The sequence below is a fragment of the Crocodylus siamensis genome, chromosome 1 (assembly GCF_052110815.1).
Source record: "Crocodylus siamensis isolate JL-2025a chromosome 1, ASM5211081v1, whole genome shotgun sequence".
Lineage (NCBI taxonomy): Eukaryota > Metazoa > Chordata > Crocodylia > Crocodylidae > Crocodylus > Crocodylus siamensis.
In genome coordinates, this window is record NC_143395.1 from 356,300,581 (window position 1) to 356,314,786 (window position 14,206).

The window sequence follows — 14,206 nt, forward strand, 5'->3', positions numbered from 1 at the left end:
TAAGGACTTTACAAAGTGCTTCTGGTGGAAATGAAAGTGAATGAAAGCACTGCACAAAATTTTAGCACATTGTTGTCACCGTCATTTTTTGTCATTTTTTATTGGTTTGTTTTTTGTTCAGCTCTCATCTTGTAGATAAGATAGCACTGTTGAATTTAAGATAAGGGGTGTCCTAATAATTGACAGTGGACAGACATAAGGTTTGTTCCATTACATAGTAGGTATGTCAATCATATGGCCCACAAGTCAAATCTGGCCAGTGGAGCCATTGCAGCTGGCACTCCCAGCCACTGGTGGACAACCAGAAGCTGGGAGTGGGGCCTGGGATAGGGCCTGTTGCAGAATCCAGGGTACCTGGACCCTGATGGACATGGCTATTGGTGGCTAGAGTGAATAAGGGCCCGGCAGATACAGCCTTCACTACCCTTCAGCCACCATATCCACACCGCTGTGCCTGGACCTTTGCCGCCTCCTGATCCTCACTGATGTTCCCAGACACCTGCTGCTCCTACTTTGCTTCTGCTGCTGCTAGACTCCCACTACCAGCACTGGACCTGGGAGGAGTCCCAACATCTGGATTCAGCCCAGCGCCTAGTGTGAGTTTGACATCTCTGTCTTAAAAGGATGCCAGAGAAGGGTATGTCATATTTTTATTATTTTGACTTTTCCTTAGATTATTTTTAAAGCCTTTTAGGTTTTCATAATCTATTTTTTTCCCTTTTTCAATTTTGAAATGTACAAGAATGTAAGATCACTGAAATGAATTAGCCTACTGCCAGTATTTCAACTTACAAATGTAACCAAGGCATCATTAGACAGGGGGTGGTAAAGCAGCACTATCCTGGTAGGTAGGAAACTTGTTGGTGTAGAGAAGTGCAGACTTCATCAGTATAGTCATTAGCCTCTGAAAGTTCAGCTAAAGAAGGGCAGGCAGAAAGCTACTTTTTAGCTTTCCACAGTCTAAACGGCCTTTCATTAACACAAACCTTTCTAAGCCTGGATGTTTTTAAGAAGCCATAGAATATAAAAGCTGAGAGTGTAACTTATTAAAATATTTTCAGATTTTTTTTTTTACAATACATTTATTTTCTTCATTTAATGTAATATGAGTCCTTAGCAAATGATACAAGCCCTGATTCTTCACATCCTGGCACCTTGCCTTAAGTGTATACTAAATGCTATTCAACAAAATAGCAGTGGTTAACTCTCACTTTTCACTATACTTGGCACATTACACAAGACAGTAGAAATTCAGACCCGTGGCTGATTATAATGGTTGTCAACCCTTTTACACTCAGAGTACCCCTCTTTAGATTCAAATCTCCCCTCAGAAAATGCCAGCTCTTAGCTGTCACTCTTTTTTTTGACTATGGAAAAATGATAGAGCAATTTTTTTGTTGCAAAGAACTCCAAAAGACCACAACAGACCAGAATGTTTTAGACGCTGTAGATTCCCACTTGAAATCTCTTATGAATCACATGTAGGTGTCTGCATACCTAATTGTGCTAATAGAACATGTCCAGATGAATGTGCATGTGAGTTTCCCTGGGGACAAATAGCAGTGGCACATAGTTGTGCTGCTGCTACTGTCCCCGGGGAACACTCATGCATGTATGCTCTGGCTCACAGCAAATTGCCCCAGGTGGGTTTGGGGAGGCTGGGGCCAGCACTGGGCTGGCCCAAGTAGCCTTACCTGGGGTCCTGGGAGCTTCCCAAGAGTCCAGTATGGATCTGGTCAGCCAGGCTCCAGTGACATGTACTGCTGCCATATGTGCTGCCCCTCTTTTTCAGGCATGGGTTTTTTGACACCGGAATTGCCTGGTTCAAAAAAAATCTGCTGCACTGCAAATTAGCATGGCAAATTCCTGAATGTGCAGCACATGAGGTTTGTGGTACCACAGATGACTCTGCAGCATCTCATAGTGCACACGTGCTCATCTGGATGTGCCCTGTGTCCATATTTTTCAGTATCCTGAAACACTCTTAAAAGGATCTCATGAAACCCGAAGGTACTGCAACACCCTGGTTAAGAATCACTGGCCTAGTATCTAAATATTTATTTTAGGTTACTTAAACATAACAGAACCTACAGAAATAGTGCAGTTTATCTCTAGATCTGTTCTGTCAACATGTATTGAAAATTAGGATATTTAAATTACTATAAACTATCCTACATTTACTAATTATGAAATACACTAAGGGAAGAATTTTATTTACCTATGTGCTCTTACATGGCTGTTTTCTATCTGCGTAGTAGACAATTTTTGGCCCCCATTCTGTACTTGGGATGCAAAAGCGTGAAACTGTAGACTATATATGCTCATTGGGCTATGCACTGGCCAGGCATATACATGACAATATACAGGTGTAAGTCTGGAAAAATTTGGGGGATAGCAAGGCCATCCCATATTTTATGGCCAAAAGTTTAGCAGTTAATGCACTTACCCAGGAAATCATAGAGTCCTAGAGAAGTAGGGTTGGAAGGGACCTCCATTTATCATCTAGTCCTGCCTAAAGCTAGATGAACTCTATCCAAACCATCCTATACAAATCCATAATCTAACCTCTTAGTAAAATTACCAACAACCTTGAGACAACACAAGACCTTAACCTTAACCTGCCACAAGTAAAGCAAGGGGACCACAGCAACCAACATCTAACTTTGGTAAAAGGTTGTTAATATATACTCAAGAGGTCCCAGGTAAAGGACCACACTCCCCCACTACAGAAAAAGGCAAAAACCCCAACATTCCATACCAATCTGATAATAGTATAATGAATCTTGAGAGGGTGCAGAGGAGAGCCACGTGCATGATCAGAGGTCAGGAGAACAGACTTTATGATGAGAGGCTGAGAGCAATGAGGCTCTTTAGCCTGGAAAAGCGCAGGCTCAGGGTGATCTGGTAGCCACCTATAAATTTATCAGGGGTGCTCATCAGGATCTGGGGGAACGTCTGTTCACCAGAGCGCCCCAAGGGATGACAAGATTGAACAGTTATAAATTCCACTGTGACCGATTCAGGCTGGACATAAGAAAGAACTTCTTCACTGTCCGAGCCTCCAAGGTTTGGAATAGACTGCCACCGGAGGCGGTTCAAGCACCCACTTTGAATACTCACTTTGAACACCTTCAAGACACATTTGGATGCTTATCTTGGTGGGATCCTATGATCCCTGCTGACTTCCTGCCCCTGGGGCAGGGGGCTGGACTTAACGATCCTCCAGGGTCCCTTCCAGCCCAAATGTCTATGAAATCTATGAAGTCTTAAACCCTCTTATGCAAGGGGGGCAGAGGGTTGCAACTTGTATATCGCTGACTTCTAAGCACAGTGCTCTAACTCCTACACCATAGACTTCTTTCATTCTCCTCGGCAAGTCCCCTATCACTCAGCTTTTTGAGTGAAAATATTAGATGGCTCTTCTCATTCTCCATCTATTACCCATGAGTCAGAGGTCTTTGGCCACCTATGTTTTTGGGACTTCAATGCACTTGCACTTCCAGAAAGGTGCATGTACATAGCCATGTATGTGCTCAACCAGTGTGTACCCTGCCAGACCTGCTCAGTCTGCTTACACTCACTCACCCATCCATCATATAGAGGTAACAGAATTATTACCTGTATGTAAGTACTAAAACACCACTTATGTCACTAGAAAACTACCACTTGGGTGCACAAAAGTAAAAAGAATTCTGCCCAAATTGTATAGAAACTGCAGACCAAATAATTCGACTGTTTCCCATTTATTTGATAGTAGATCTTAAAATGAATGAGGATTATAATAAACTATACATTTGTTTTCCTGTTACAGTAACAGCTTGATTTAAAACTCTCTTGTCTACTAAGCAGAACAATTAAGGCATAACACCATGAGTGGGAATGTGCATTTCCCCTGGGACAAATAGTAGTGGAACACACTTGTGTCACTGCCAGTTGTCCCTGGGAATGCCCCTACACATGTGCTCTAGCAAACAGCAAATTGTGGGTGGGGTAGGGGAGGCTGGGGCCAGCACCTAGGCTGGTCTAACCAGCCTTACCTGAGGTCCTAGGGACCTCTTGGGGATGTAGCAACAGTGATCTAGGCATGCAGAGCCTGGCCAGCACACAGAACATGGCTCCGGCTGGCCAGGCTGCAGTTTCAGGTGGTGCACACTGCAGCCATGTATGCTGCCCTGCTTTAATTTGGCACATTTTTATATATATATCAGGATTTTCTCGTGTCAGAAACACTGCCATTTTTAAAATTAGTGGAGCAGTGAATACATACACATGCAGCACGTGTGGGTTCTGGTGCCGCAGATGGGCTTGTGGCACTGCAAATCCACATGTGCAAAATCTACGTGTGCCCCATAGGGTATATATAAGCATTGCATAACAGGGCTAGGTTGATATAAATGCCTGGCTGTGCCAGGAGTTCACAGGGCTCAAATTGCCCAGAAAATGGTGCATGCGATCTAAGTTATTTCACCTCAGGAAATTAACTTTAGATCAATAAAGGGTTAACCAATCTAAAACAGGTTAACCCCATCTAGTGAATGCTTCCATACATTCATAGCACATTCTTAGGGCTGGGAAAGTCCAGCTGCTTGCCAGAGTCTCAAAGCTGTGGTGTTCCTACCACCCGCCCTGGCTAGGGACAGACATTCAAAAACCTGAGCCTGAATTGATTCAATCTTCGCAGGTTAGTCTAACCTGGCTAGGCTAAGCCAGCTTGTAACCACACAGACATCCCCTCTGGCCTGAAAAAATGCAGGCATATTACTGCAGTGACCTAGACAGGCTCAGCAAATGGGCAGACAAGAACCTGACGGTGTTTAACATTAAAAAATGCAAGGTTCTCCATCTTGGGAAGAAAAACCTGTAGCATCCTTATATGCTTACCAGTGCTACACTGGCTAACACCACAGAAGAAAGAGACTTGGGAGTCATCATTGACCACAAGATGAACATGAGCCTGCAATGCAATGCTGCAGCTAGCAAAGCGACCAAAACAGTGGCTTGCATCCATAGATGCTTCTCAAGCAAATCCCAGGACATCATTTTCCCCTTGTACTCAGCCTTGGTGAGGCTGCAGCTGGAGTACTGCGTCCAGTTTTGGGCCCCACAATACAAAAAGGATGTGGAGAAGCTTGAGAGAGTCCAGAGAAGAGCCACACGCATGATCAGAGGTCAGGAAAACAGACCTTACAACAACAGGCTAAGAGCCATGGGGCTCTTTAGCATGAAAAAGCGCAGGCTCAGGGCGATCTGATGGCCACCTGTAAGTTTATCAGGGGTGACCACCAGGATCTGGGGGAATGTTTGCTCACCAGGGCGCCTCAAGGGATGACGAGGTTGAACGGTCATAAACTACTACAAGACTGTTTCAGGCTGGACATAAGGAAGAATTTCTTTACTGTCTGAGCCCCCAAGGTCTGGAACAGCCTGCCATCGGAGGTGGCTCAAGCACCTACATTGAACACCTTCAAGAGCAAATTGGATGCTTATCTTGCTGGGATCCTATGTCCGCAGCTGACTTCCTGCCATTTGGGCAGGGGGCTGGACTCGATGATCTTCCGAGGTCCCTTCCAGCCCTAATGTCTATGTAATCTATGAGGGACATTACTAGCTATCTGTTGATTCTGTCTTTGTTCCATCTGCTACAGCACAGATTGTAGCCATCATGCAGTCTGCTACCTAATGCTGTGCGTCTGTGCAAGGCAGATGGGACTGCAGAATCCCTGCTTGGAGGGGAGGAGGGAAGCAGAAGCCAGGCAGTTGCCTGCAGTCTCTGTCAGAGTTGCAGCCAGGGAGCAGAGGGGAGGGGCCAGCTCTGCTGTGGAGCAGAGAGCCCCACCCAGCCCAGAAAGCATGCCAAGATGTTGGGCGACTCTGATTTAACTTAAACCAGCAAGAGGTTTGGGACAGACATTACATAAACCGGTGTGACCCAAATCAGTTAAGATGCTATATTCAACCAGGGTTATCTCAAAGCAGTTTCAGCCATTTTCAAACAGGTTTATGTGCATTGAACAGCTGTTCTGTTACAGGTTTAAACCAGTTTCTGATCACTTAAAATGGTTTATGTGTAATGACTGCCCCTAGACCCTGAGCCTGATCAGGTTATTTATTGCCCCCCAAGTACTTCTCCTGGACTTGGCAACCTCCTTTGAGGACCTCTCAACCTCCTCCCCTAGACCTACCTGCCCCCCTCTGATTCTGCCAGCCCCTACCTCTTCTGAGCTAACCATGATGAGCCCTGTAGCAGTGAATACCTGCACACATTGCTCTGGTTTTGATTTAGGCAACCTAACATAACCTAACTAATCCTCAAGCAGGTCCCATGAATACTTGTTTGCATCCTTACACTTCTTCTGAGGCCCCATTAAGCTCATTGGTGATTTCAGTAGCAAGGAATGTCAGATCTGTCTGCAAAAGGGCAATGGAATGTAAAGATGCTCTTTCTATAAGCTAGAAATGTTAAAATGGCCACACGGTTTTTTTTAAAAAAGCTTATGATCTGTCTACTAAGTACAACGATTACTATTGTTCATATACAAATAATTGCCTAGGTACTTAGCTGATGGACATGGGCTCTTTGTTCCCCAAATCTAAAATATGGAATAAATTTGTAATAGAAAAGTAGAATAATGATAGCTGGTTCCATGTAATACTTTTTGTTATACATTTTTAGTGATTTTTTTTAAAAAGCAGAAGGCAATGGCACCGAAAAGGCTGCAACTTATCAAATAAGCCTATGTGATATAGAAGTTTTTTTACAATATGATCCCAAAATGAATATTAAATTGAAAAACAATTCTGCTGAACATCTAGTAGTAGGTATGGATAATATTCTTGGACATAGGATAACCTTAAGACCATTTGGCAACTGCAGTTAGTAAGTATGTAATTAGATTCAAGGATCTATTGAGGTGTATTTCTCCTTGGGTCTAGGACAGACATTGCATAAACTGGTTTGCACCAAATTGATGAAATCTGATACTACATTCAACCAGGTTTATCTCAAACTAGTTTCAGACATTTTGAAACTCATTTATGTGCACTGAATGTTTGTTCTGTTACAGGTTCAAACCAGTTTCTGACCACTTAAACCTGTTTGTGTGTAATGTCTGTCCCTAGCTTTGCAACATACCATACTGCAGAGGTACTTTAATAAACATTCTCCTAATGAAACCATGAGAGCTGGAAGCAAAATGTTTTAATCAATGAATCTTTGACTATCCTCTTTCTTAACTCAGCAGGCCTTGCAACAAATCACATCTGTGATGCCTGTTCTTATCAAGGTAAATACAAGTTCTTTGTGGACACATATTTCTGAACTGAAACAACTAAAAAACAAACAATGCCCCCCTCTTCCCCAATAATACATTATCACCCCCTGATCTAAAGAGCCTATAGAAAAGAAGTGTTCCAAGCAACATTTTTTGTGAAAGTAAAACAGAATCCACAACCTGACTTTGGCATTGATTATGAAAAAGAAAGATTTTGAATATGAAAAGAAAACCTAGAAACATTACTTCCTAACTGTTGATGTAGGAATGTTTTTTCTAACCTCGAATTTAGGATGTTTGTGGCCTGGATATGACAAGAAGTCATCAAAAATGAAAAAAGGGTGATATTATGTTCCCAAGTATGAATGATACTACAAGCATTGGGAAAAACATCTTTCAAAAGGTTCATTGATGGCTCATTAACTTCCTGATCCATTTCTGTGTGCACTACTGATACTAAACTGACCTTTCACAATTCAGGCTCCACAAGCAGCACTGCGAAGAGCCATCTCTGCATTATTGTCATTGAAACTTAGCCTGTAGGGACACATAACTAAGTGAAGAAAGATACTTTTAGCTGCTTTCATGTCTCAAACACAATAAAGGATGAGAATGAGATATTTATCCCATGAGTGAACGCCCTGAAGCAGTTATATGTGGTTGGCTTAGCAGAGATCTAAGAATCTTCATTTGACACACTGGCCACTTTCCAAATGAGAAATCAATGATTCTGTATTCTGAAGCAAAGGGAAGTAAGAATAGTTTATGACTCTTTGTTCTACATATAGTATGTATCCAGCCAAGCTCTGAATTATAAAGAGTTGATGACGGGAATTCAGCAAACAGCCCCATGTCAAATGAGGACAGACTTCAGTCGCAAAAAGTACATTCTGGCAGGCATCTACACAGAGAGTGGCTTGTTGGCTTCTGGAAGTCAGCCTGTATGGAGATACATGTAGCACAAGGGCAAAAAACAATAGGGATTTTCTGTGTTGAGGAAAGTCAGCTAATTAGATGCAGGATGGTTTTGTTCCTGTGTAATATATTTGCAGAAAATATGAGGTGGGAGAATAGACAGCCTAACAGTATGGCTGTTCAGCTTAGCTACTGCTTAAAAGAATCAAACCAGATATAATCTATGCTGAAATAATAGTAAGCAAAGTATCTGGCATTTACATACATTTCCCTAATACTTGCAGTATTCGTATCGTTTAAATCTGAATTTAAGTTACCAGAAACAAGCACCATTTTCTTGTTTATTGGTAGAGTATTCCACTGTGGAAAACGAACCCTCCCAGGACTCCATGCAGTTCAGTTTGTTACTGTTATGCCACAGGGGTAACAACAGAAGAGGCTGAATAAGAGCACTTATAAAAAGCTCTTGCACATGCTATTTGGAGCATTTGCCTAGTGCTGAAATAGAACATATTTCAGTCTATTTGGGGTTGCACATAATAGCAACATCTCAAACAATCAAACAAGATGGTCACACTGTTCCCCAATGCTTTGCTTACCTCTATTAGTCAGGAGACTGAAAAAAAATATAGCTAAACAACTAACAAAAGAAAGCTAACCTGTATCTTTTAAATTATTTTTTCCACTTGTACACTCAAACAGCGATGTGATCTTTCTGGTTGGGCTGACAGCCTTTAAGAACTCAGACCCTCATTTACAATGCTTTTGGTGAGTTCACATCAGACTACTAAACCAAACTGTCCTAGTACTGCAGTTCCATACTCTTGTGAGCAAATAACAGCCTTTAGGGCTTCGACGCATCAGCTGCTTAAAAGATAAACCTACCCAGCTTGATGAGAAGTCTTCACCACCTTCCTGTTGAGAGCAAATGGTCACACACATCTAATAAATGAAGCAGGAACTGTCATTTTTTTGGCAAACTGATAACTAGCTGCAAGAGCCACATTGCCACAAGTTGCTTTTCCAAAGTAATTACCATCAGGCTCCCTGTGGTATGCAGCGTTTAACACATTTCTTCTGTGTTAATGAATGCAAGAGTAGGCAACACCACTATTAGTAATTGCTTTTTATTCGTAGTCCTCATTTTCCAGATAGGTCACATTAAACACAGCCATTAAACAATAGCGGTTGAGATAATCCATACAATGTATGCTGCTTTTGATTGTTTGTGTTGTTCACCAATGACCTGGTGCAGCTTTGAGCCATACGGGGATATAGGGACTGATATATGTGAACTGCTAACCTATGGAACCGTTGGGCTAAAGAAGTTAAAACCTTAGACAGGTTTCATTCAGTTACACTTCAAATCAGCAAATCGTGATAGCCAAAACTCACATCTGAATTAATGCACTGATAAATGCCGCCTGATATCGAAAGAATGTAATTAGACAATAACGAGTAGGAATATATTATGCCAGACTTCAGACTACTTGTTGACCTCAGCAACTTCTACTCCATTAGGCAACCAACAGCTTGAAAGCTGGTTTGAATAAAGCATCCAGCTCCATTACTAGCATCTGCATGACTTTTATGGTTATATTTCTGAATGGGCAACCTCCTGCATACTGTAATGGCAAATCACAGTTAAGGATAAGCTCACTTCTGATGGACAAGCAAAGAAAAAATAATATTTTAGTGAATTTGAACCCCTGGTTTGTTGGTCAACATCTCTTTGAAATCAAAGGAAATGTTACTCAGTTATTTGTATAAGTGGTATAAATTTCCAACTCATAATTATAATTTTCAACTCATAATTGACTGCATAATTTTGTTAGCTATCTAATGGGCTTTTCTCCATATCAGTTATCTTTTTTTGCAGTCATCTGTTGGAAGGTTTCACTTAGTATTAAAAATCACTTTCAAAAAGGTGCCCTATGTACATAGAGAATACAGGAAATAATTCATGGACCCAAGCTTTAATTATGTCTCAACTCTTCCTCTCAACACTTCCTGGTAGAGACAGTAGGAAGTTTGAAGGATAAAAAGTTGAATTAATTTCCTCCATATATGTTTTTTTTAATCGCTTCCTCTGATTCTGACTGACCTAACAAAACTCATGTTTGTATAAATTCTGTTGGTTGATTATGTATCGCTCCTAAATTCTGATATTACAATCTTGGATACCCTCACTGGAAGCAATGTGCCAGTGATCCACAACGCAAGGCAGTTGTCTGCCAAATTAAATAAAACAAGATTTCCTAAACTCAGCTATAAAGCCGTGAGTCATGAATTCTGAATTACCTCACAAGGGCAAATAAATAATCACTACTAAATACAGATAATGTGTTAAACAGCTAAAGCTAGTAAATCACTAGTGACAGAGAGCCTTAAGATAAATTCCTTTCACACTAGTACAGCCCTTTCTCAGAAGGTTGTGTTTTTATGACTTCAGACACATACAATGAATTGTACAATTGGATACTCGGTGTTAAAATTGTTTATAAAGCACAGAAGACTCCATCACTTAAGTTTTGCTGAATAATGAATCTCGCTACCAGAGCTAAATGTTTGGACTCAAAGACTAGAGCAATGGGCCCTACAGAAATTAGTATAAAAGACAGATGAAACTAAAAAGGGATCCTTTCCACTATGGAATTTCAGCTATCAACCTTGAGTCTCCTGGCAAAAAAAAAATATTGTAGAACAGTCAGCCACACTTTCTAGATACCTAAAATTGTCCAAAACATAGGACATAGTTTGATAAAACACAGACTAGATCATTTGTTCACACAAAATTATAGGTTTTCTAAATGAAGCTTTTGGAATGGCCATCTCCAAGAATCAAATAAAAGTCACTGTAGGACTGATAGATATGATCATTATTTTAACAAAATACCTGGCATCATTACCATCCGTTGGCTAACTTTGTTCCCGAATTGAATAATACTGTTTAGGTATGGCTTTGGGGGACCTGAAAGGGCAAACCTAGTTTTTGTATACATTTAAAAATATGACTCACTTTAACTCGAATATGACTCAATCCAGGACCACAATTTTCTATGCTGGTATATTATGGTGCTATATCACAGAGTTTTTAAAATGTCTATGGGAATAATGTTTTTTCCTTTGCTGTTGCTTAAACTTGTGCTCATTTCATTTTAAGTATATATTTAAAAGTGATATTTTTTTCAGCTTTGACCTGGAACCAGTTTTGTAATTTATCAAACACTGTGAAGAAATTTAGCATGAAACATGGAGAGTAATTCTCTCTCATTTTTTTCCAAAGAAAGAATAGCAAAATCATTTAAAATAAAAATAAAATAATACTAACCCAGACCCATGACTCTACCAAATCTTCACACATTCTAAGGAACCAGACAAAACAGTGTTCATGCCGTGTGGGCATGGACTCATTTTCAGGCTCTGTACTTAGCAGTAGCATAAACATAAGCATACTAAGATCATTTTTTAATTCATACAAGAACGTGATAGTGAAACAAATTGGTTGCATATGTGTTTTTGGAAAAAAGCAAGGAGGTTTCAGGTGTTGGTTCAAGTGTAATTTTTGTTATTAAGCATGGGTTTGCAATAGAAGCTTCTACAAGGACTTGCACATAACCATGACTGATGGATGTATTTGTAGGCCGTTCAGTTAGCTCCATCAGCTGACTCAAACACATTTTGAATGGATTATGTACTGCAGTACTTTGTAGACCATACATTAAACAAGAGACTTTGCTCTGAGGCACTGCTTCCCACACTCCATGTGGAAAAGGAAGCAGGAAAAACAAAACTCATAGAGTTCGACAGCTACTGAGGCAACACTTGCCATTTACAATATAAGCCCAAATATTTTTGCAACACAACTATATATTAATTTAATAAAATACACAATATAGCTCTTATACACTCAACAATTTGGCTCATATGCACTGAATCTGCAATAAATCAATAAAAATATGTCATTTGATGTAAACACACTGAATTTTCTTACATTTGCACATTTAAATGATCATGTGATTTGTGTGGATGTCTAAGACATTTTCACTTTCCTGAGCTATTTTAGTGTCCACAAATGAATAAAAAAGTGTTAATAATGTTAATCATTTTCATTTATTACCCTTCAAAGGTAACTATTTCGGCAAACTTTTATTATACCTCAAATTTATTTAAAACTTACTGCTAACTATTTATATTTTTGTTGGACACTAAAATGCTAAACAGACACTAAAACCTTGTTTTTCTTTTTATCAAGTGAATTAGCTTATGTGTGTGCAGGACAAAATGGACTATATCATTTTACATTTAACTTTAATATGATATGAAGTGTGTTACTAATGACCAGGATATGTTTTGCTGAAAAATGATCTGGAATGGGTTTTTGTTTGCTTTTCTTTTTTGTGGTAGGTAACTTTATACAGAAATGTTTACCACAAATGAATGTTAATGTTTGGTGTCGCTTGGACTACTACAAGATCTTTTTTAGGACTTTCAGTAGAAGCCTGTGATTACTGCTGGAAATCCATCACAGATCTGAATTATTCAACCCTGTTTTTCATGGGGTTTACAGGTAAACAGTAAAGTCAGCATCAACTATTAAGGACAGTCTTAAAAGAGCAGACGTATTTCCATTCCTCCTTTCTCATACCTTCCTATCAGATTGTCAAAATGGCACCGTCTTTCTTCATTTTTAGTTCTTAATGTACTTCACTCTGTCCTAATGAAAGTTTGGTCAAAACGAAACCAGTGTTATCTGTGAAAAAGAAAGAGCAGTGAAAAGAACATACTTGTGGGCACTTCAGATGTTCACTAAAAGCCTTAAAGCAGCATTGGTCTTCCTTCATCCCTGTAAAACTGTTACAACCAGGGGAGATTTTTTGTTTTGTTTTTTAAATCAGCAGAAGAGGCAAATAATGCCAGCCTGTCCCCCCTTTTTTTCTCACTTTCTCACAGCCACAGGGTCACTTCCCCGACAGTCCTGTAAAAGCTTGTCAATTTCTCTCACAACTTCCTCTGCATCCACTGACTCTCTCCCTAGATCCCGGTTTGAACGGTCTAACTGCTCCAGAACAGAGTCCATCTCACTTGAGTCTCGGCTCACTCGGGAATGTACATCTGCAAAGACCCTAGCCATCTGATCTGATGCAATGAATGTAGTGTCTCTTGACTGTTTACTAGGTGATAGATACTGACTGTCAGTTGACAGGTACTGGCTGCTTGGTTCAGCCAAGGCTCCTGATTTTACTTCACAACCATCCAGTGGTCCTTTTGTTGAGGTGCAAGGCTCAATGCATGTCTTGGTTGGGCTGTTCGATGCTGAGGGAACCTCCTGAAGAAGAGGACTCAGGGCACGTTTGGCTTTTAAATAAGGTTTAACATTGGCAATGAGAATAGTGTGCTCTCTCTTGTCTTTTCCAAATGTACAAAAAGTCTTTTTCCCGGTGGGATTCACAGTTTCATAAGTCTCAGTCTCAACATTAGCTTCAACTGTGGGTACAAAGAGATTTGTGCGATAATCTGCATTTTCAGCCTGATTGGCTGTAGGGAACTGTGGCATCCAACACCTGTCGGAATGACCGAGGACTCTGCATTCATCTGTACAGTTAACACACTCTTCTTGTTCTGTAAAGAAGAAAAAAAAAGGGAAAAAAAAGCCTGTAGTTATTAGGGGTTCTTTTAAACTAATACAGAGGCTAGAATTAACTCTCAATGGGCTTGCTTGACCTCCAGGTTCTTAATTATTAAAAAAAAAAGCAATGATTAAAACATTTCAGGAGGAGTGCAAAAACCAACTGGTTGAGACAATAGATTTATATACTCTATTCTCTAGGTATTAAAGTATTCACATAGCCCAAAGGAAGTAAAAAGGGGTCATTAGAGAATCACTCTCAGTGGAATTGAGCTTCATCTGTAAACTAATCTGCTGTAGAAATCTGTTAGGCTTTGTTCTGCAAAACTCATCCTAGAAAATAGTGAACGGTACTTAAAGAACTCAAAAGGCATTATCAGGATTAATTTTT

At 40.2% G+C, this 14,206-nt stretch overlaps 1 protein-coding gene across 1 annotated transcript in view; it reads right to left on the reverse strand.

Annotated features, from left to right (window-relative positions):
* Window positions 1-9,278: 9,278 nt before the first annotated feature.
* Window positions 9,279-14,206, reverse strand: part of PCDH17 (protocadherin 17) — a 110,356-nt gene continuing 105,428 nt past the window's right edge. Inside the window, exon 4 of the mRNA XM_090024733.1 lies at window positions 9,279-13,808. Within this exon, the coding sequence (XP_089880859.1) occupies window positions 13,126-13,808 (683 nt within the window). The 3' untranslated portion in view covers window positions 9,279-13,125. The remainder of the gene's footprint in view (window positions 13,809-14,206) is intronic.